The 25,094-nt window shown below is 43.9% G+C and overlaps 1 protein-coding gene across 1 annotated transcript in view; it reads right to left on the bottom strand.

The window, feature by feature from the left end:
- LOC121270791 (glutamate receptor ionotropic, delta-1-like) overlaps positions 1 to 25,094 on the bottom strand; it is a 1,188,003-nt gene that overhangs the window by 528,630 nt on the left and 634,279 nt on the right. The window contains exon 7 of the mRNA XM_041176231.1: positions 22,320 to 22,481. Coding sequence (XP_041032165.1) covers positions 22,320 to 22,481 — 162 coding nt within the window. The remainder of the gene's footprint in view (positions 1 to 22,319; positions 22,482 to 25,094) is intronic.

The following is a 25,094-nucleotide window of genomic DNA, read 5'->3' as shown; positions in this document are numbered from 1 at the left end:
CTGTTTCTCTGTGTAATCACATGTTGCAGTTTCTGTGTAATCACATGGTGCAGTCTCTCTGTGTAATCACATGGTGCAGTTTCTCTGTGTAATCACATGTTGCAGTTTCTCTGTGTAATCACATGTTGCAGTTTCTGTGTAATCACATGTTGCAGTTTCTCTGTGTAATCACATGGTGCAGTCTCTCTGTGTAATCACATGGTGAAGTCCCTCTGTGTAATCACATGGTGCAGTCTCTGTGTAATCACATGTTGCAGTTTCTCTGTGTAATCACATGTTGCAGTTTCTCTGTGTGATCACATGGTGCAGTCTCTCTGTATAATCACATGGTGCAGTCTCTCTGTATAATCACATGATGCAGTCTCTGTGTAATCACATGCTGCAGTTTCTCTGTGTAATTACATGTTGCAGTCGCTCTGTGTAATCACATGATGCAGTCTCTGTGTAATCACATGTTGCAGTTTCTCTGTGTAATCACATGTTGCAATTTCTCTGTGTAATCACATGGTGCAGTTTCTCTGTGTAATCACATGTTGCAGTCGCTCTGTGTAATCACATGATGCAGTCTCTGTGTAATCACATGGTGCAGTTTCTCTGTGTAATCACATGTTGCAGTTTCTCTGTGTGATCACATGTTGCAGTCTCTCTGTATAATCACATGGTGCAGCCTCTGTGTAATCACATGGTGCAGTCTCTGTGTAACCACATGGTGCAGTCTCTCTGTGTAATCACATGGTGCAGTCTCTGTGTAATCACATGTTGCAGTTTCTCTGTCTAATCACATGGTGCATTCTCTCTGTGTAATCACATGTTGCAGTCGCTCTGTGTAATCACATTGTCCAGTCTCTGTGCAATCAGATGGTGCAGTCTCTGTGTAACTCTTTCGAGTACAAACCTGCTTCCATCTGTTCCTAATCAGATGAAGTTACCTTGTTTCATAGTTTACCATTGTGAGATTTGAACTCTTGATCTTGGGGTTACAAGCCCAGTACCATAACCACTTGGCTATTTAGGCCAAGCGTCTCCCTTTGTAATCACATGGTGCAGTTTCCCTGTTTAATCACATGGTGGAGTATCTCTCTATAATCACATGGTGCAGTATCTCTCTATAATCACATGGTGCAGTCTTAGTGTAATCACAAGGTGCAGTGTCTCTGTAATCACATGGTGCAATTTCGGTGTAATCACATGGTGCAGTATCTCTCTATAATCACATGGTGCAGTCTTAGTGTAATCACAAGGTGCAGTGTCTCTGTAATCACATGGTGCAATTTCGGTGTAATCACATGGTGCAGTCTCTGTAATCACATGGTGCAGTCTCTGTGTAATCACATGCTGCAGTCTCTGTGTGTAATCCATAGTGCAGTATCTCTCTAAACACGTGATGTAGTCTCTGTCTAATCACATGTTGCATTCTCTTGTGTTTCATCACATGGAGCTGTCTCTGTGTAATCACATGGTGCAGTCTCGGTCTAATCACATGGTGCAGTCTCCCTGTGTAATTACATGGTGCAGTCTCTCTGTGTAATCACATGGTGCTGTTTCTGTTTGTAATCACATGGGGCAGTCTCTGTGTAACCACATGGTGCGGTCTCTCTCTAATCTCATGGTGCAGTCTTAGTGTAATTACAAGGTGCAGTGTCTCTGTAATCACATGGTGCAGTCTCTGTGTAATCATATGGTGCAGTCTCTGTGGAATCACATGGTGCAGTCTCTCTGTATAATCACATGGTGCAGTCTCTCTGTGTAATCACAAGGTGCAGTATCTCTGTAAGCACATGGTGCAGTGTGTGTGTAATCACATGATGCAATTTCAGTTCAATCACATGGTGCAGTCTCTGTGGAATCACATGGTGTAGTCTCTGTGTAATCACATGGTGCAGTCACTGTGTGTAATCCATAGTGCAGTATCTCTCTAAACACGTGGTGTAGTCTCTGTCTATTCACATGTTGCATTCTCTTGTGTTTCATCACATGGAGCTGTCTCTGTGTGTTATCACATGGTGCAGTCTCTGTGTAATCACATGGTGTGGTCTCTGTGTAATCACATGGTGCAGTCTCCCTGTGTAATCACATGGTGCAGTCTCTCTGTGTAATCACATGGTGCAGTCTCTGTGTAATCACATGGTGCAGTCTCTGTGTAATCACATGGTGCAGTCTCTCTGTGTAATCACATGGTGCAGTCTCTGTGTAATCACATGGTGCAGTCCCTGTCAAAGCACATGGTGCAGTCTCCCCGTGTAATCACATGGTTGAGTCTCTGTGTAATGACATGATGCAGTCTCTCTCTGTAATCACATGGTTCAGTCACATTGTAATCACATGGTGCAGTCCCTGTGAAAGCATATGGTGCAGTCTTTGTGTAATCAGATGATGCAATCCATGTGAAAGCACATGTTGCAGTCTCTGTGTAATCACATCATGCAGTATCTGTGTAATCACATGTTTCAGTCTCAGTGTAAGCAGTCGGTGTGTAATCACATGGCGCCGTCGGTGTGTAATCACATGGTGCAGTCTCTCTCAAATCACATGGTGCTGTTTCTGTTTGCAATCACATGGGGCAGTCTCTGTGTAACCACAGGGTGCAGTCTCTCTCTAATCTCATGGTGCAGTCTTAGTGTAATCACAAGGTGCAGTGTCTCTGTAATCACATGGTGCAGTCTCTGTGTAATCACATGGTGTGGTCTCTGTGTAATCACATGGTGCAATCTCTCTGTGTAATCACATGGTGTAGTCTCTGTGTAATCAAATAGTGCAGTTTCTGTGTAATCACATCGTGCAGTCTCTGTGTAATCACATGGTTCAGTCTCTCTGTGTAATCACATGGTGCAGTCTCTGTGTAATCACATGGTGCAGTCTCTGTGTAATCACATGGTGCAGTCTCTCTGTGTAATGACGGGGTGCAGTCTCTCTCTGTAATCACATGGTGAAGACTCTTTGTAATTACATGGTGCAGTCTCTCTGTGTAATCACATGGTGCAGTCTCTGTGTAATCACATCGTGCAGTCTGTCTGTGAAATCACATGTTGCAGTGTCTGTGTAATCACATGTTGCAGTCTGTCTGTGAAATCACATGGTGCAGTGTCTGTGTAATCACATGGTGCAGTCTCTGGCTAATCACATTGGTGCAGTCTGTCTGTGAAATCACATGGTGCATAGTCTGTGTAATCACATTGGTGCAGTCTCTGTGTAATGACATGTTATAGTCTCTGTGTAATCACATGGTGCAATCTCTCTGTGTAATCACATGGTGCAGTGTCTCTGTGTAATCACATGGTGTAGTCTCTGTGTAATCACATGGTGTAGTCTCTGTCTAATCACATGGTGCAGTCTCTCGGTGTAATCACATGGTGCAGTCTCTGTGTAATCACATGGTGTAGTCTCTGTGTAATCACATGGTGTAGTCTCTGTGTAATCACATGGTGTAGTCTCTGTGTAATCACATGGTGCAGTCTCTCTGTGTAATCACATGGTGTAGTCTCTGTGTAATCACATGGTGTAGTCTCTGTGTAATCACATGGTGTAGTCTCTGTGTAATCACATGGTGTAGTCTCTGTGTAATCACATAGTGTGGTCTCTGTCTAATGACATGGTGCAGTTTCCCTGTCTAATCACATGGTGCAGTCTCTCCGTGTAATGACATGCTGCAGTCTCTCTGTGCAATCACACGGTGCAGTCTCTCTGTGCAATCATATGGGGCAATCTCTGTGTAATCACATGTTTCATTCTTTGAGTAATCACATGATGCAGTCTCTGTGTAATCACATGGTGCAGTCTCTGAGTAATCACGTGATGCAGTCTCTCTGTGAAGTCACATCGTGCAGTGTCAGTGTAATCATATGGCGCATTCACTATGCAATCACATGGTGCAGTTTCTCTGTAATCAGATGGTGCTGTCTCTCTGTTTTATCATATGATCCAGTCTCTCTCTAATCACATGGTGCAGTCTCTATATAATCACATGATGCAGACTCTGTATAATCACATGGTGCAGTCTCTCTGCATAAGCACATGGTGCAGTCTCTCTGTGTAATCACATGGTGCAGTCTCTGTGTAATCACATGCTGCAGTCTCTCTGCATAAGCACATGGTGCAGTCTCTGTGTAATCACATGGTGCAGTCTCTCTGTGTAATCACATGGTGCAGTCTCTCTGTGTAATCACATGGTGCAGTCTTTCTGCGTAATCACATGGTGCAGTCTCTGTGGAATACATGGTGCAGTCTCTCTGTGTAATCACATGGTGCAGTCTCTCTGTGTCATCACATGGTGCAGTCTTTCTGCGTAATCACATGGTGCAGTCTCTGTATAATCACATGGTGCAGTCTCTCTGTGTAATCACATGGTGTAGTCTATCTGTGTAACCACATGGTGCAGTCTCTCTGTGTAATCACATGGTGTAGTCTATCTGTGTAATCACATGGTGCAGTCTCTCTGTGTAATCACATGGTGTAATCTATCTGTGTAATCACATGGTGCAGTCTCTGTGTAACCACATGGTGCAGTCTCTCTGTGTAATCACATGGTGTAGTCTCTGTGTAATCACATGGTGCAGTCTCTCTGTGTAATCACATGGTGCAGTCTCCGTGTGATCACATGGTGCAGTCTCTCTGTGTAATCACATGGTGCAGTCTCCGTGTGATCACATGTTGCAGTTTCTCTGTGTAATCACATGGTGAAGTCTCTGTGTAATCACATGTTGCAGTTTCTGTGTAATCACATGTTGCAGTTTCTCTGTGTAATCACATGTTGCAGTTTCTCTGTGTAATCACATGGTGCAGTTTCTCTGTGTAATCACATGTTGCAGTTTCTGTGTAATCACATGTTGCAGTTTCTCTGTGTAATCACATGGTGCAGTTTCTCTGTGTAATCACATGTTGCAGTTTCTGTGTAATCACATGTTGCAGTTTCTCTGTGTAATCACATGGTGCAGTCTCCCTGTGTAATCACATGGTGAAGTCTCTCTGTGTAATCACATGGTGCAGTCTCTGTGTAATCACATGTTGCAGTTTCTCTGTGTAATCACATGTTGCAGTTTCTGTGTAATCACATGTTGCAGTTTCTCTGTGTAATCACATGGTGCAGTCTCTGTGTAATCACATGGTGAAGTCTCTCTGTGTAATCACATGGTGAAGTCTCTCTGTGTAATCACATGGTGCAGTCTCTGTGTAATCACATGTTGCAGTTTCTCTGTGTAATCACATGTTGCAGTTTCTCTGCGTGATCACATGGTGCAGTCTCTCTGTATAAGCACATGGTGCAGTCTCTCTGTGTAATCACATGGTGCAGTTTCTCTGTGTAATCACATGTTGCAGTTTCTGTGTAATCACATGTTGCAGTTTCTCTGTGTAATCACATGGTGCAGTCTCTGTGTAATCACATGGTGCAGTCTCTCTGTGTAATCACATGGTGCAGTCTCTGTGTAATCACATGTTGCAGTCTCTCTGTGTAATCACATGGTGCAGTCTCTGTGTAATCACATGGTGCAGTCTCTCTGTGTAATCACATGGTGCAGTCTCTGTGTAATCACATGTTGCAGTCTCTCTGTGTAATCACATGGTGCAGTCTCTGTGTAATCACATGTTGCAGTCTCTCTGTGTAATCACATGGTGCAGTCTCTGTGTAATCACATGGTGCAGTCTCTCTGTGTAATCACATGGTGCAGTCTCTGTGTAATCACATGGTGCAGTCTCTCTGTGTAATCACATGGTGCAGTCTCTCTGTGTAATCACATGGTGCAGTCTCTGTGTAATCACATGGTGCAGTCTCTCTGTGTAATCAGATGGTGCAGTCTCTGTGTAATCACATGTTTCAGTTTCTCTGTGTAATCACATGTTGCAGTTTCTCTGTGTAATCACATGGTGCAGTCTCTGTGTAATCACATGGTGCAGTCTCTCTGTGTAATCACATGGTGCAGTCTCTCTGTGTAATCACATGGTGCAGTCTCTCTGTGTAATCACATGGTGCAGTCTCTGTGTAATCACATGGTGCAGTCTCTCTGTGTAATCACATGGTGCAGTCTCTGTGTAATCACATGTTGCAGTTTCTCTGTGTAATCACATGTTGCAGTTTCTCTGCGTGATCACATGGTGCAGTCTCTCTGTATAAGCACATGGTGCAGTCTCTCTGTGTAATCACATGGTGCAGTCTCTCTGTGTCATCACATGGTGCAGTCTCTCTGTGTAATCACATGGTGCAGTCTCTCTGCGTAATCACATGGTGCAGTCTCTGTCTAATCACATGGTGCAGTCTCTGTGGAATACATGGTGCAGTCTCTGTGTGTAATCACATGGTGCAGTCTCTCTGTGTCATCACATGGTGCAGTCTCTCTGCGTAATCACATGGTGCAGTCTCTGTCTAATCACATGGTGCAGTCTCTGTGGAATACATGGTGCAGTCTCTGTGTGTAATCACATGGTGCAGTCTCTCTGTGTCATCACATGGTGCAGTCTCTCTGCGTAATCACATGGTGCAGTCTCTGTATAAGCACATGGTGCAGTCTCTCTGTGTAATCACATGGTGCAGTCTCTCTGTGTAATCACCTGGTGTAGTCTCTGTGTAATCACCTGGTGCAGTCTCTCTGTGTAATCACATGGTGCAGTCTCCGTGTGATCACATGGTGCAGTCTCTCTCTGTAATCACATGGTGCAGTCTCTCTGTGTAATCACATGGTGTAGTCTCTGTGTAATCACCTGGTGCAGTCTCTCTGTGTAATCACATGGTGCAGTCTCCGTGTGATCACATGGTGCAGTCTCTGTGTAATCACATGGTGCAGTCTCTCTGTGTAATCACATGGTGCAGTCTCCGTGTGATCACATGGTGCAGTCTCTCTGTATAATCACATGGTGCAGTCTCTGTGTAATCACATGTTGCTGTTTCTCTGTGTAATCACATGTTGCAGTTTCTGTGTAATCACATGGTGCAGTCTCTCTGTGTAATCACATGGTGCAGTTTCTCTGTGTAATCACATGTTGCAGTTTCTCTGTGTAATCACATGTTGCAGTTTCTGTGTAATCACATGTTGCAGTTTCTCTGTGTAATCACATGGTGCAGTCTCTCTGTGTAATCACATGGTGAAGTCCCTCTGTGTAATCACATGGTGCAGTCTCTGTGTAATCACATGTTGCAGTTTCTCTGTGTAATCACATGTTGCAGTTTCTCTGTGTGATCACATGGTGCAGTCTCTCTGTATAATCACATGGTGCAGTCTCTCTGTATAATCACATGATGCAGTCTCTGTGTAATCACATGCTGCAGTTTCTCTGTGTAATTACATGTTGCAGTCGCTCTGTGTAATCACATGATGCAGTCTCTGTGTAATCACATGTTGCAGTTTCTCTGTGTAATCACATGTTGCAATTTCTCTGTGTAATCACATGGTGCAGTTTCTCTGTGTAATCACATGTTGCAGTCGCTCTGTGTAATCACATGATGCAGTCTCTGTGTAATCACATGGTGCAGTTTCTCTGTGTAATCACATGTTGCAGTTTCTCTGTGTGATCACATGTTGCAGTCTCTCTGTATAATCACATGGTGCAGCCTCTGTGTAATCACATGGTGCAGTCTCTGTGTAACCACATGGTGCAGTCTCTCTGTGTAATCACATGGTGCAGTCTCTGTGTAATCACATGTTGCAGTTTCTCTGTCTAATCACATGGTGCATTCTCTCTGTGTAATCACATGTTGCAGTCGCTCTGTGTAATCACATTGTCCAGTCTCTGTGCAATCAGATGGTGCAGTCTCTGTGTAACTCTTTCGAGTACAAACCTGCTTCCATCTGTTCCTAATCAGATGAAGTTACCTTGTTTCATAGTTTACCATTGTGAGATTTGAACTCTTGATCTTGGGGTTACAAGCCCAGTACCATAACCACTTGGCTATTTAGGCCAAGCGTCTCCCTTTGTAATCACATGGTGCAGTTTCCCTGTTTAATCACATGGTGGAGTATCTCTCTATAATCACATGGTGCAGTATCTCTCTATAATCACATGGTGCAGTCTTAGTGTAATCACAAGGTGCAGTGTCTCTGTAATCACATGGTGCAATTTCGGTGTAATCACATGGTGCAGTATCTCTCTATAATCACATGGTGCAGTCTTAGTGTAATCACAAGGTGCAGTGTCTCTGTAATCACATGGTGCAATTTCGGTGTAATCACATGGTGCAGTCTCTGTAATCACATGGTGCAGTCTCTGTGTAATCACATGCTGCAGTCTCTGTGTGTAATCCATAGTGCAGTATCTCTCTAAACACGTGATGTAGTCTCTGTCTAATCACATGTTGCATTCTCTTGTGTTTCATCACATGGAGCTGTCTCTGTGTAATCACATGGTGCAGTCTCGGTCTAATCACATGGTGCAGTCTCCCTGTGTAATTACATGGTGCAGTCTCTCTGTGTAATCACATGGTGCTGTTTCTGTTTGTAATCACATGGGGCAGTCTCTGTGTAACCACATGGTGCGGTCTCTCTCTAATCTCATGGTGCAGTCTTAGTGTAATTACAAGGTGCAGTGTCTCTGTAATCACATGGTGCAGTCTCTGTGTAATCATATGGTGCAGTCTCTGTGGAATCACATGGTGCAGTCTCTCTGTATAATCACATGGTGCAGTCTCTCTGTGTAATCACACGGTGCAGTCTCTGTGGAATCACATGGTGCAGTCTCTGTGTAATCACATGGTGCAGTCTCTCTGTGTAATCACATGGTGCAGACTCTCTAATCTCATGGTGCAGTCTTAGTGTAATCACAAGGTGCAGTATCTCTGTAAGCACATGGTGCAGTGTGTGTGTAATCACATGATGCAATTTCAGTTCAATCACATGGTGCAGTCTCTGTGGAATCACATGGTGTAGTCTCTGTGTAATCACATGGTGCAGTCACTGTGTGTAATCCATAGTGCAGTATCTCTCTAAACACGTGGTGTAGTCTCTGTCTATTCACATGTTGCATTCTCTTGTGTTTCATCACATGGAGCTGTCTCTGTGTGTTATCACATGGTGCAGTCTCTGTGTAATCACATGGTGTGGTCTCTGTGTAATCACATGGTGCAGTCTCCCTGTGTAATCACATGGTGCAATCTCTCTGTGTAATCACATGGTATAGTCTCTGTGTAATCACATGGTGCAGTCTCTGTGTAATCACATGGTGCAGTCTCTCTGTGTAATCACATGGTGCAGTCCCTGTCAAAGCACATGGTGCAGTCTCCCCGTGTAATCACATGGTTGAGTCTCTGTGTAATGACATGATGCAGTCTCTCTCTGTAATCACATGGTTCAGTCACATTGTAATCACATGGTGCAGTCCCTGTGAAAGCATATGGTGCAGTCTTTGTGTAATCAGATGATGCAATCCATGTGAAAGCACATGTTGCAGTCTCTGTGTAATCACATCATGCAGTATCTGTGTAATCACATGTTTCAGTCTCAGTGTAAGCAGTCGGTGTGTAATCACATGGCGCCGTCGGTGTGTAATCACATGGTGCAGTCTCTCTCAAATCACATGGTGCTGTTTCTGTTTGCAATCACATGGGGCAGTCTCTGTGTAACCACAGGGTGCAGTCTCTCTCTAATCTCATGGTGCAGTCTTAGTGTAATCACAAGGTGCAGTGTCTCTGTAATCACATGGTGCAGTCTCTGTGTAATCACATGGTGTGGTCTCTGTGTAATCACATGGTGCAATCTCTCTGTGTAATCACATGGTGTAGTCTCTGTGTAATCAAATAGTGCAGTTTCTGTGTAATCACATCGTGCAGTCTCTGTGTAATCACATGGTTCAGTCTCTCTGTGTAATCACATGGTGCATTCTCTCTCTGTAATCACATGGTTTAGTCACACTGTAATCACATGGTGCAGTCCCTGTGAAAGCACATGGTGCAGTCTCTGTGTAATCACATCGTGCAATCTTTGTGTAATCACATCGTGCAGTCGGTGTGTAATCACATGGTGCAGTCGGTGTGTAATCACATGGTGCAGTCTCTCTGTGCAATCACATGGTGCAGTCTCTGTGAAATCACATGGTGCGTCTTTGTGTAATCACATGTTGCAGTCTCTGTGAAAGCACATGGTGCAGTCTCTCTCTGTAATCACAAGGTGCAGTCCATGTGTAATCAGATGGTGCAGTCTCTGTGTAATCACATGGTGCAGTCTCTGTGTAATCACATGGTGCAGTCTCTCTGTGTAATCACTTGGTGCAGTGTCTCTGTGTAATCACATGGTGCAGTCTCTGTGCAATCACATTGTGCAGTCTCTGTGTAATCACATGGTGCAGTCTCTGTGTAATCACATGGTGCAGTCTCTGTGTAATCACATGGTGCAGTCTCTCTGTGTAATCACTTGGTGCAGTGTCTCTGTGTAATCACATGGTGCAGTCTCTATGTAATCACATGGTGCAGTCCCTGTGAAAGCACATGATGCAGTCTCTCTGTGTAATCACCTGGAGAAGACTCTGTGTAATCACATGGTGCAGTCTCCATGGCGATTCACATGGTGCAGTCTCTGTGTAATGACATGGTGCAGTCTCTCTGTGTAATCACATGGCGCAGTCTGTGTAATCACATGGTGCAGTCTCTCTGGCTAATCACAGGTTTCATTCTTTGAGTAATCACATGGTGCAGTCCCTGTGAAAACACATGGTGTGGTCTCTCTCTTTAATCACATGGTGCATTTTCTGTGTATTCACACTGTGCAGTCTCTTTATAATGACATGATGCAGACTCCGTGGGGATTCACATGGTGTAGACACTCTGTGTAATCACATGCTGCAGCCTCTGATTAATCACATGGTGCATTCTCTCTCTGTAATCACATGCTGCAGTCACTGTGAAATCACATGTTGCAATCAATGTGTAATCACATAGTGTAGTCTCTGTCTAATCACATGGTGCAGTCTCTCTGTGAAGTCACATGGGGCAGTGTCAATGTAATCACATGGTGCATTCACTATGCAATCACATGGTGCAGTCTCTCTGTGTAATCACATGGTGCAGTCTCTGTGTGGAATCACATGGTGCAGTTTCAGTCTACTCACATGGTGTAGTCGCTGTGTAATCACATGGTGCAGTCTCTGTGTAACCACATGGTGCAGACTCTCTTTAATCACATGGTGCAGTCTTAGCGTAATTACAAGGTGCAGTGTCTGCGTAATCACATGGTGCAGTCTCTGTCTAATCACATGTTTCATTCTTCGTTTAACCACATGTTGCAGTCTCTCTGTGTAATCACATGGTGCAGTCTCTGTGTAATCACATGGTGCAGTCTCTGTGTAACCACATGGTGCAGACTCTCTTTAATCACATGGTGCAGTCTGTGTGTGTAATCACATGATGCAATTTCAGTGTAATTACATGGTGCAGTCTCTCTGTAATCACATGGTGCAGTCTCTATGTGATCACATGGTGCATTCTCTCTCTGTAATCACATGGTTCAGTCACATTGTAATCACATGGTGCAGTCCCTGTGAAAGCACATGGTGCAGTCTCTGTGTAATCACATGGTGCAGTCTCTGTGTAATCACATGGTTCAGTCTCAGTGTAATGACATGGTGCAGTCGGTGTGTAATCACATGGTGTAGTCGGTGTGTAATCACATGGTGCAGTCTCTCTCAAATCACATGGTGCAGTCTCTCTCAAATCACATGGTGCAGTCTCTCTGTGTAATCACATGGTGCAGTCTCTGTGTAATCACATGGTGCTGTTTCTGTTTGTAATCACATGGGTAGTCTCTGTGTAACCACATGGTGCAGACTCTCTCTAATCACATGGGGCAGTCTCTGTGCAATCACATGGTGCTGTTTCTGTTTGTAATCACATGGGGCAGTCTCTGTGTAACCACATGGTGCAGTCTCTCTCTAATCTCATGGTGCAGTCTTAGTGTAATCACAAGGTGCAGTGTCTATGTAATCACATGGTGCAGTGTGTGTGTAATCACATGATGCAATTTCAGTGTAATCACATGATGCAATTTCGGTGTAATCACATGGTGCAGTCTCTGTAATCACATGGTGCAGTCTCTGTCTAATCACATGCTGCAGTCTCTGTGTTTCATCACATGCTGCAGTCTCTGTGTGTAATCCATAGTGCAGTCTCTCTCTAAACACATGGTGTAGTCTCTGTCTAATCACATGTTGCATTCTCTTGTGTTTCATCACACGGAGCTGTCTCTGTGTGTTATCACATGGTGCAGTCTCTGTGTAATTGCATGGTGCATTCTCTCTCTGTAATCACATGGTGTAGTCTCCCTGTGTAATCACATGGTGCAGTCTCTGTGTAATCACATGGTGCAGTCCCTGTCAAAGCACATAGTGCAGTCTCTCTGTGTAATCACATGGTGCAGTCCCTGTCAAAGCACATGGTGCAGTCTCTCTGTGTAATTACATGGTGCAGTCTCTATGTAATCACATGGTGCACTCTCTGAGTAATCACATGGTGCATTCTCTCTCTGGAATCACATGGTTCAGTCACATTGTAATCACATGGTGCAGTCCCTGTGAAAGCACATGGTGCAGTCTCTGTGTAATCACATGGCGCAGTCTCTGTGTAATCACATGGTTCAGTCACTGTGTAATCACATCATGCAGTCGGTGTGTAATCACATAGTGCAGTCTCAGTGTAATCAGATGGTGCAGTCGGTGTGTAATCACATGGTGCAGTCGGTGTGTAATCACATGGTGCAGTCGGTGTGTAATCACATGGTGCAGTCTCTCTCAAATCACATGGTACAGTCTCTCTCAAATCACATGGTGCAGTCTCTCGTGCAATCACATGGTGCAATCTCTGTGTAATCACATGGTGCATTCTTTGTGTAATCACATGGTGCAGTCTCTGTGAAAGCACATGGTGCAGTCTCTGTGAAAGCACATGGTGCAGTCTCTGTGAAAGCACATGGTGCAGTCTCTCTCTGTAATCACAAGGTGCAGTCTTTGTGTAATCACATGGTGCAGTGCCTGAGAAAGCACATGGTGTATTCTCTCTCTGTACTCACATGGTGCAGTCACTGTGAAATCGCATGTTGCAGTCAATGTGTAATCACATAGTTAGTCTCTGTGTAATCACATGGTGCAGCCTCTCTGTGTAATAACATGGTGCAATATCTATGTAATCACATGGTGTATTCTCTCTGTTGAATCACGTTGTGTAGTCTCCATGAAATCACGTGGCACAATCTCTGTGTAATCACATTGTGCAGTGTCTGTGTAATCACATGGTGCAGTCTCTGTGTAATCACTTGGTGCAGTCTCTCTGTGTAATCACATGGTGCAGTCCTTGTGAAAGCACATTGTGCAGTCTCTGTGTAATCACATGGTGCAGTGCCTGAGAAAGCACATGGTGTATTCTCTCTCTGTACTCACATGGTGCAGTCACTGTGAAATCGCATGTTGCAGTCAATGTGTAATCACATAGTTAGTCTCTGTGTAATCACATGGTGCAGCCTCTCTGTGTAATAACATGGTGCAATATCTATGTAATCACATGGTGTATTCTCTCTGTTGAATCACGTTGTGTAGTCTCCATGAAATCACGTGGCACAATCTCTGTGTAATCACATTGTGCAGTGTCTGTGTAATCACTTGGTGCAGTCTCTCTCTGTAATCACATGGTGCAGTCTCTCTGTGTAATCACATGGTGCAGTCTCTGTGTAATCACATGGTACAGTATCTCAGTGTAATCACATGTTGCAGTCTCTCTGTGTAATCACATGGTACAGTATCTCTGTCTAATCACATGGTACAGTATCTCTGTGTAATCACATGTTGCAGTCTCTGTGAAATCACATGGTGCAGTCCCTCTATGTAATCACATGGTACAGTATCTCTGTGGAATCACATGCTGCAGTCTCTGTGTGTAATCCATAGTGCAGTCTCTCTCTAAACACATGGTGTAGTCTCTGTCTAATCACATGTTGCATTCTCTTGTGTTTCATCACACGGAGCGACTCTGTGTGTTATCACATGGTGCAGTCTCTGTGTAATTGCATGGTGTGGTCTCTGTGTAATCACATGGTGCAGTCTCCCTGTGTAATCACATGGTGCAATCTCTCTGTGTAATCACATGGTGTAGACTCTGTGTAATCACATGGTGCATTCTCTCTCTCTAAACACATGGTTCAGTCACATTGTAATCACATGGTGCAGTCTCTGTGTAATCACATGGTGCAGTCTCTGTGTAATCACATCGTGCAGTCTCTCTGTGTAATCACATGGTGCAGTCTCTCTGTGTAATCACATGGTTCAGTCTCAGTGTAATCACATGGTGCAGTCGGTGTGTAATCACATGGTGCAGTCGGTATGTAATCACATGGTGCAGTCTCTCTCAAATCACATGGTGCAGTCTCTCTCAAATCACATGGTGCAGTCTCTCTGTGCAATCACATGGTGCAGTCTCTGTGTAATCACATGTTGCAGTCTCTGTGAAAGCACATGGTGCAGTCTCTCTCTGTAATCACAAGGTGCAGTCTTTGTGTAATGAGATGATGCAGTCTCTGTGTAATCACATGGTGCCGTCCTTGTGAAAGCACATGGTGCAGTCTCTGTGTAATCACATGTTGCAGTGTCTGTGTAATCACATGGCGTAGTCTCTGTGTAATCACATGGTGCAGTTCCTAAGAAAGCACATGGTGCAGTCTCTCTCTGTAATCACATGCTACAGTCTCTGTGTAATCACATGTTGCAGTCCCTGTGAAAGCACATGGTGTATTCTCTCTCTGTACTCATATGGTGCAGTCACTGTGAAATCGCATGTTGCAGTCAATGTGTAATCACATAGTTAGTCTCTGTCTAATCACATGGTGCAGTCCCTCTATGTAATCACATGCTGCAGCCTCTCTGTGTAATAACATGGTGCAATATCTATGTAATCACATGGTGTATTCTCTCTGTTGAACCACGTTGTGTAGTCTCCATGAAATCACGTGGCACAATCTCTGTGCAATCACATTGTGCAGTGTCTGTGTAATCACATGGTGCAGTCTCTGTATAATCACAGGGTGCAGTCTCTCTCTGTAATCACATGGTGCAGTCTCTGTGTAATCACATGCTGCAGTTTCTGTGTAATCACATGGTGCAGTTTCAGTCTAATCACATGGTGCAGTCCTTGTGAAAGCACATGGTGCAGTCTCTGTGTGTAATCACATGGTGCAGTCTCTCTGTTTAATCGCATGGTGCAGTCTCTCTGTTTAATCACATGGTGCAGTCTCTCTCTAATCACATGGTGCTGTCTCTCTCTAATCACATGGTGCTGTCTCAGTGTAATCACATGGTGCTGTTTCTGTTTGTAATCACATGTTTCATTCTTTGAGTAATCACATGGTGCAGTCTCTCTGTGCAATCACATGGTGCAGTCTCTCTGCGCAATCACATTTCATTCTTTGAGTAATTCCATGGTGCTGTCTCTGTGTAATTAAATGGTGCAGTCTCTGTTTGTAATCACATGGTGCAGTCCATGTGAAAGCACATGTTGTGGTCTCTCTCTTTAATCACATGGTGCATTTTCTGTGTATTCACACTGTGCAGTCTCTTTATAATGACATGATGCAGTCTCCGTGGGGATACACATGGTGTAGACACTCTGTGTAATCACACGTGCAGCCTCTGATTAATCACATGGTGCAGTCTCTCTCTGTAATCAGATGGTGCAGTCACTGTGAAATCACATGTTGCAATCAATGTGTAATCACATAGTGTAGTCTCTGTCTAATCACATGGTGCAGTCTCTCGGTTTAATCACATGGTGCAGTCTCTCTGTGAAGTCACATGGTGCAGTGTCAGTGTAATCACATGGTGCATTCACTATGCAATCACATGGTGCAGTCTCTCTGTGTAATCACATGGTGCATTCTCTGTGTAATCACATGGAGCTGTTTCTGTTTGTAATCACATGGTGCTGTCTCTGTGCAACCACATGGTGCAGACTCTCTCTAATCACATGGTGCAGTCTTAGGGTAATCACAGGGTGCAGTGTGTCTGTAATCACAAGGTGCAGTCTGTGTGTGTAATCACATGATGCAGTTTCGGTGTAATCAAATGGTGCAGTCTATCTGTAATCACATGGTGCAGTCTGTGTGTGTAATCACATGATGCAATTTCAGTGTAATCACATGGTGCAGTCTCTGTGTTTCATCACATGCTGCAGTCTCTGCTTGTAATCCATAGTGCAGTCTCTCTCTAAACACATGGTGCAGTCTCTCTGTGAAATCACATGGTGCAGTCTAAGTGTAATCACATGGTGCAGTCTCTGTGTAATCATATGATGCAGTCTCTCTGTGTAATCACATGATGCAGTCTCTGTGTGGAATCACATGGTGCAGTCTCTGTGTGGAATCACATGGTGCACTCTCTCTGTAATCACATGGTGCAGTCTCTGTGTAACCAGATGGTGCTTTGTCTTTATAATGACCTCGAGCAGTCTCCTTCTATAATCACATGGTGCAGTCACTATGTAACCACATGGTTCAGTCCCTCTGTGAAATCACATGGTGCAGTGTCAGTGTAATCACATGTAATAGTCTCTGTGTAATCACATTTAATAGTCTCTGTGTAATCACATGGTGCAGTCACTGTGCAATCACATGGTGCAGTCTGTGTGTGTAATCAAATGATGCAGTTTCAGTGTAATCACATGGTGCAGTTACTCTGTAATCACATGGTGCAGTTTGAGTCTAATCACATGCTGTAGTCACTTTGTAATTACATGGTGCAGTCACTGTGTGATCACATGGTGCCGTTTCTCTCTAATCATATGGTGCAGTCTCTCTGTGAAATCACATGGGGCAGTGTCAATGTAATCACATGGTGCAGTCACTATGAAATCACATGGTGCAGTTTCTCTCTAATCACATGGTGCAGTTTCAGTCTAATCACATGGTGCAGTCACCGTGTAATCACATGGTGTAGTCTGTGTGTGTAATCACATGATGCAGTTTCAGTGTAATCACATGGTGCAGTTTCTGTATAATCTCCTAATGCAGTCTATCTCTAATTACATGGTGCAGTCTCAGCGTAATCACATTTAATAGTCTCTGTGCAATCACATGGTGCAGACTCTGCAATCACATGGTGCAGTATCAGCATAATCACGTGTAATAGTCTCTGTGTAATCACATGGCGCAGTCTCAGTGTAATCACATGTTATAGTCTCAGTGTAATTACATGATGCATTCTCTGTGTAACCTCATGGTGCAGTTTCTGTATAATCTCATGTTGCAGTCTCAGTGTAATCACATGGTGCAGTCTCTGTGTAAACACATGTTTCATTCTTTGAATTATCACATGGTGCAGTCCCTGTGTAATCACATGGTGCAGTCCCTCTGTGAAATCACATGGTGCAGTCTCAGTGTAATCACATGTTGCAGTCTCTGTGTAACCACATGGTGCAGTCTCAGTGTAATCACATGACACAGTCTCTGTCTAATCACATGTTGCAGTCTCTGTGGTTCATCACATGGTGCAGTCACTGTGCAATTACATGGTGCCGTCTCTCTGTAATCACATGCTGCAGTCTCAGTGTAATTACATGGTGCAGTCTCTGTATAATCACATGGTGCAGTCTCTCTGTGTAATCACATGGTGCAGTCTGTGTGTAATCACACGGTGCAGTCTGTGTGTAATCACACGGTGCAGTCTCTGTGTAATCACATGGTGCAGTTACTATGCAATCACATGGCGCATTCTCAGTGTAATCACATGTTATAGTGTCTGTTTAATCACATGGTGCAGTCTCTCGGTAATTACATGTTGCAGTCTCTGTATAATCACATGGTACAGTATCTGCAGAATCACATGGTGCAGCCTCAGTGTAATCACATGGTGAAGTCTCTGTATAATCACATGGTGCAGTATCTGCAGAATCACATGGTGCAGTCTCTGTCTAATCATATGGTGCAGTCTCTGTGTAATCACATGGCACAGTCTCAGTGTAATCACATGGTGCAGTCTCTGTGTATAACCACACGGTGCAGTCTACCTGTGAAATCACATGGTGCAGTCTCAGTGTAATAAATTTGTGCAGTCTCTGTGTCATCAGATGATAGAGTCTCTTTCTAATCACATGGTGCAGTCTCTCTGTGTTATCACATGGTGCAGTCTCTCTGTGTATAATCGCATGGTGCAGTCACTGTGTAATCACATGGTGCAGTCTCTGTGCAATCAAATGGTGCAGTCTCTGTGTAATCACATGGTGCAGTCCCTGTGTAATCACATGGTGCAGTTTTTGTATAATCTCATGATACAGTCTATATCTAATTACATGGTGCAGTTGCTCTGTGTAATCACGTGGTGCAGTCTCTGTGTAATCACATGGTGCAGTGTCTGTGTAATCACATGGTGCAGTCTCTGTGTAATCACATGGTGCAGTCCCTGAGAAAGGACATGGTGCAGTCTTTCTGTGCAATCACATGGTGCAGTCTCTGTGTAATCACATGGTGTAGTCCCTGAGAAAGGACATGGTGCAGTCTTTCTGTGCAATCACATGGTGCAGTCACTGTGCAATCACATGGTGCAGTATCAGCATAATCACATGTAATAGTCTCTGTGTAATCACATGGTGCAGTCTGTGTGTGTAATCACATGATGCAGTTTCAGTGTAATCACATGGTGCAGTCTCTCTGTGGAATCACATGGTGCAGTTACTCTGTAATCACATGGTGCAGTTTGAGTCTAATCACATGGTGCAGTCACATTGCAAGCACATGATGCAGTCTCAGTGTAATCACATGCTGCAGTCTCTGTGTAACCACATGATGCAGTCTCTCTGTATAATCACATGGTGCAGTCTCTCTGTGAAATCACGGGCAGTGTCAATGTAATCACATGGTGCAGTTTCAGTCTAATCAAATGGTGCAGTCACTGTGTAATCACATGGTGCAGTCTGTGTGTGTAATCACATGATGCAGTTTCAGTGTAATCACATGGTGCAGTCTCTCTATTTAACCATATGGTGCAGTCTCTCTCTAATCACATGGTGCAGTCTCAGTGTAATCACATGGTGCAGTTTCTGTATAATCTCCTAATGCAGTCTATCTCTAATTACATGGTGCAGTCAGTCTGTGTAATCACATGGTGCAGTCTCAGCGTAATCACATTTAATAGTCTCTGTGCAATCACATGGTGCAGACTCTGTGAAATCACATGGTGCAGTCATTCTGCAATCACATATTGCAATATCAGCATAATCACGTGTAATAGTCTCTGTGTAATCACATGGCGCAGTCTCAGTGTAATCACATGTTATAGTCTCAGTGTAATTACATGGTGCATTCTCTGTGTAATCTCATGGTGCAGTTTCTGTATAATCTCATGTTGCAGTCTCAGTGTAATCACATGGTGCAGTCCCTGTGTAATCACATGGTGCAGTCTCTGTGTAAACACATGTTTCATTCTTTGAATTATCACATGGTGCAATCTCTGTGTAATCTCATGGTGCAGTTTCTGCATAATCTCATGATGCAGTCTCAGTGTAATCACATGGTGCAGTCCCTGTGTAATCACATGGTGCAGTGTTTGTATAATCTCATGATACAGTCTATATCTAATTACATGGTGCAGATGCTCTGTGTAATCATGTGGCGCAGTCTCAGTGTAATCACATGGTGCAGTCTCAGTGTAATCACATGTTGCAGTCTCTGTGTAACCACATGATGCGGTCTGTCCGTGGAATCACATGGTGCACTCTCTCTGTAATCACATGTTGCAGTCTCTGTGTAACCAGATGGTGCAGTCTCAGTGTAATCACATGGTGCAGTCTCTGTGTAACCACATGATGCGGTCTGTCCATGGAATCACATGGTGCACTCTCTCTGTAATCACATGTTGCAGTCTCTGTGTAACCAGATGGTGCAGTCTCAGTGTAATCACATGACACAGTCTCTGTCTAATCACATGTTGCAGTCTCTGTGGTTCATCACATGGTACAGTCTCTCTGTGTAATCACATGGTGCTGTCTCTCTGTAATCACATGCTGCAGTCTCTGTGCAATCATATCGTGCAGTCCCTATGTAATCACATGTTGTAGCCTCAGTGTAATTACATGGTGCAGTCTCTGTATAATCACATGGTGCAGTCTCTCTGTGTAATCACATGGTGCAGTCTGTGTGTAATCACATGGTGCAGTCTCTGTGTAATCACATGGTGCAGTTACTATGCAATCACATGGTGCATTCTCAGTGTAATCACATGTTATAGTCTCTGTTTAATCACATGGTGCAGTCTCTCGGTAATTACATGTTGCAGTCTCTGTATAATCACATGGTGCAGTATCTGCAGAATCACATGGTGCAGTCTCTGTCTAATCATATGGTGCAGTCTCTGTGTAATCACATGGCGCAGTCTCAGTGTAATCACATGGTGCAGTCTCAGTGTAATCACATGGCACAGTCTCAGTGTAATCACATGGTGCAGTCTCTGTGTATAACCACACGGTGCAGTCTCCCTGTAAAATCACATGGTGCAGTCTCAGTGTAATAAATTTGTGCAGTCTCTGTGTCATCAGATGGTAGAGTCTCTTTCTAATCACATGGTGCAGTCTCTCTGTGTATAATCGCATGGTGCAGTCTCTGTGGAATCACATGGTGCAGTCCCTGTTTAATCACATTTTGCAGTCTCTATGTAATCACATGGTGCAGTCTCTGTGTAATCACATGGTGCAGTCTCTGTGCAATCACATGGTGCAGTCCCTGTGTAATCACATTTTGCAGTCTCTATGTAATCACATGGTGCAGTCTCTGTGCAATCACATGGTGCAGTTTCTGTGTAAATCACATGGTGCAGTCTCTGTGTAAATGACATGGTGTATTCTCCGTGTAATAAAATGGTGTAGTCCAGTGTGTAATCACATGGTGCAGTCTATATGTAATCACATGGTGCAGTCTCTGTGCAATCAAATCGTGCAGTCTTTGTGCAACCAGATGGTACAGTCTCTCTGTGTAATCACATGGTGCAGTCACTGTCTAATCACATGGTGCAGTCACAGTGTAATCACATGGTGCAGTCTCTGTGTAATCACATGGTGCAGTCTCTGTGTAATCACATGGTGCAGTCTCTGTATAATCACATGGTGCAGTCTCTGTCTAATCACATGGTGCAGTCACAGTGTAATCACATGGTGCAGTCTCTGTGTAATCACATGGTGCAGTCACTGTCTAATCACATGGTGCAGTCACAGTGTAATCACATGGTGCAGTCTCTGTGTAATCACATGGTGCAGTCTCTGTGTAATCACATGGTGCAGTCTATGTGTCATCACATGTTGCAGTCTCTGGTTCGGATAGTGAACATTACATTTCAGCCTGAAAGACAATTCCTGCTCCCGCAGACACAACTTAATCTCCATGACAACATCACTGATACAATCTGCAGTTTATCTGATCCAATGCAATTTTTACATTCTCATTCCTAGCAACTGCCATCATCTCCCACTTTAGTGAGAAATGGCAATGGAGCCTTTACATCAAAAGACACAAGTCATTCGGTGTTTTAACAAGCACAACTTCATCCCCATGTAGCAATGTAATAGAATTTCCATAAAGTTGGTATCTGATGAGCAACTGGAGGCTTCCAGAACTGAGAACTGTCACCCACAGCTGAGTGACTCAGATTCTCTTTAGATTTTGAGCAAGTTAATGGTAAGAGATGAGTTGCCTCAGTGTCTGTCCAGCATTACATCCATAGCTCAATTCTCAAAGCAATGGCTAGATTTTGAGATTTAATTTCCTCTATTCTCAGGTTTCCTGGGCACAAAATGCAAACTGCCTTCCTCAGTAAGACAGGTTACATAGTGGCACTGGGAATTAGCTGGAGGTTGTCCTTGTTCATTGCGTTTGCAGCTCAGAGCGGCTATTATTAAAACAATGTGGAATGGGCAGAGACTAAAGGCAAGTGGTACCAGTGGTGGGGGGCAGGGAGAAGGAATAAAACTAGAGCAAAGTGAATGTGAAGGAATGAGGAGGGTCACATGTACTTGAGAGACTCTAACAAAGCAATTTACTCCCTCCCTTCTAGTTAACAGAGATGGAATCTCTACCTGCACTTAACTTTCTCTCTGCGATTACAGTACCTGCTGTTTACACCTTTCTTTCTTCAACCTTTCAGCCCTGCTACATTCCTACAACAGGTTTTTAACTTTCCGGTTCTGATGAAGGTCCCAGGCCAGAAATGTAAACCTGTTGATTCTCCTCTGAGAATCTGCACATACAGTGCCCAGCAAAGGACAAGGGATTCTCACGGGATCAAGAGGCCACTCAGGAGGTCCACTGAGTCCCCATGTAGCCTGTGTGCACTCTCTGCGTTTTCAGCACTCACATTTTTAGTTCAGTTCCTCAGCAGTTGAAGTTTCTTACATTTTGAATGGTGTCCAGCATAGACCTTCCTCCGTTCCAGGGTTTGGTAGACTTCCTCATGCAGTTCAGACTTGCCATGCTGTGCCATTTCCGATCTTCCAGCTTCCTATGGAAGGCTCCGGCCAGCAACAAGACACTGTCATAAAGATAAAGATTGGATGTCTGCAGAACAGAGAGAACATTGTTACTTTCACTCAGAAGCAACTGATTTCAGCCATTCCCAATTCTTAATGTATCCAAATGTGGTTTACTGTATTGGTGGCCATCCCAGTGAGCGGCAACATTAATGGACCATTTTTCTCATTGCGTTGAAGTGATTTGATTCATCTTTCTAGCCCCTGTTCATTCATATTTCCCTCTGCCTGAGTCACCCACCATTGCTTTGCCATGAAGTGACAGAATGCTGGTCACTACTTCCAGAGTCATTTGCTCTGCCAATCACACCATCCACTCCCTGAGGCAGCCATATCCCCTCACTCAGCGAGGGGCTGACAGCTCAGCAAATGGGCAAACAGTGGTTGTGAATCAATAGCCAGCCACTCGTGGTCGTCAGTATTTGAAGGACAAACTGCCACATGCCCTATACCTGCTTTAACCTTGTGACCTTTCACCTTGTTACTGTTTAGGTCATGATATCTTCCTCCAGATGCGTGAGATTTCAAGCACTTCATCCAAGAAATGAAAGCTGGAGTCTTGGCCCTGCAGCCTCTGACACCAAAATGAAACTATCTTCAACAGGAAACATGACTGACAATCATCTCCAACACACCAATTACAAGTAATTACACTAGTACGGGGGGATCTATCTGGGAGCAGGGAAAGAACCAATCAGGTGGGATCACGCTGATATTCAGGGATCTATCTGTGATAAGGGAACCATTCCAGAGATCTTGGAGGAGCTAGTCAATGACTGAGGTAATGTGGTCACTGGAAGAAGCGTGTTTAATAGGCTGACTGTACTTTTCTCATTTTAACTTTGACATTGGTGGCCATTTCATCTTTCCAAATGTTTGCTGGAAGCCATTCCCATCATTCCCATTCAGCTCCTTACACAGGTTCCACAGAAATAGGGAAATGTATTTTTCATCCAATCAAACTTGGTATGACTGCCAAACAATGTCGCCAGTTTGGATTGTAACATAAGAATTGGGAACAGTTAGAAACTGGGAGGAATACAAAAGGCTGATGGATGTTGGTGTGTTAGGCATCCTGCATACCCAAGGGCTGAAAGAGATCAGATCAGGCTGGTTCTCCTGTCTCTGAGGGCCAGATAAAAGTTTCCTCCCCCCAAATAAAGGATTCTGGTGGATAAGATGAAGTGTGTGATGACAGTGCAGGGACTGAGCTGCAGGAAGCTAACAGATAAGGTTAATTCATTTCATAATGTGTGTGTGTGTGTGTGAGAGAGAGGGGGATAGAGACAGGGAGATGACGTGTGTGAGAGAGAGAAAGAGAGATGGTGGGTGTGGATGAGAGATGGTATTTGAGAGAGATGGTGTGTGAATGAGAGATTGTGTGTGAGAGAGAATGTGTGTATGCGTGTGTGTGATGGTGTGTGTGTGAGAGATTGTCTGTATGTGTGTGTGTGGGTATGAGAGATGGTATGTGTGTGAGAGATTGTGTGTGAGAGAGACAGACAGATGTAGTAACTATTGTTTTATTTAGTGTGTAATGTATTTTAAGCATATGTGTTAGGAAAGATCACATGATCTGTAGTAACCAATAGGAAAGTAGTGTGGGCTACCCCAGCAGAACAGACAGTGTAGACATAGAGTTGGAGTTGAAAGCACACATGTAGTCGCTGCTGAGCATATTGTAAGTAAACTTAATGTTTACAATTAAGAAGTGTCTGCAGTTCAACTCTATTACTAACAGTACAACTAGGTCGCCTTACAACAAACTGGCAACAAGGATAAAACAGGACTGAACAGAAGAAATCAAGTTTAAAAAAAAATTGGCACTGTGCCTCACCCAGTGATTGTAAGTAGCAAACTCCGTTATAATTGAAGAAGTTATCCTCTCTCAAAATTCCACAATTTGAGAAAATTGATCCTTTTGAACCAGACACAGACGATTGGTCTCAATACATTGAACGTCTCACGTTTTTTCCAAGCGAACGAGATTACGGGAGAAGAGAAGAGGTGAGTGATCCTCTCGAGTACTTGTGGGAACAAAGCCTACGGTTTGATTCAAAGTTTGATGGCCCTCAGTGCCCTAGATTTGAAGGATTTTGATGAATTGGTGGACCTCGCGAAGAGTCATTTTTAATCCAAGCCCTCAGTCACGATGCAATGGTTCAGGTTTAAGTCATGAAATAGCACCCCAGGTGAGGCAATCGCATGCTACGTGGCAAATATGAAGCAACTGACTGAACATTGCAATTTCGGTACAACTCTGAACCACATGCTCAGAGACCGTTTAGTGTGTGGTGTGAAAGAGGATGCTATTCAGAAAAGATTATTGTCCGAAGTGAATCTATATTTCAAGAAGGTACTAGAGATAGCGCTGGCCATGGAAAGCATAGTAAGAGATTCAAAAGCAATACAGAGAGTGTAAAATGGTGCAGTGCTCCGCATTGAGTGAGAAACCTCAAGTGAATGTGGCGTGAAAAAGCGAGATTCTGCTGAGAAGCGGGAAACAGCCTCCCCGAGCTGAAGAATAAAGAAAAATAACTGAGCGGTGAAACCGAAGAATAATTTTAATAGAGGTGGAAACAATCAGTCTTTTAGCAATTGGCAGTTTTAAAAAATCGAATGCTGCTACTGTCACAGAAAT

This window comes from Carcharodon carcharias, chromosome 28 (genome assembly GCF_017639515.1).
Source record: "Carcharodon carcharias isolate sCarCar2 chromosome 28, sCarCar2.pri, whole genome shotgun sequence".
NCBI lineage: Eukaryota > Metazoa > Chordata > Chondrichthyes > Lamniformes > Lamnidae > Carcharodon > Carcharodon carcharias.
This window is presented reverse-complemented; position numbering and strand designations above follow the sequence as displayed.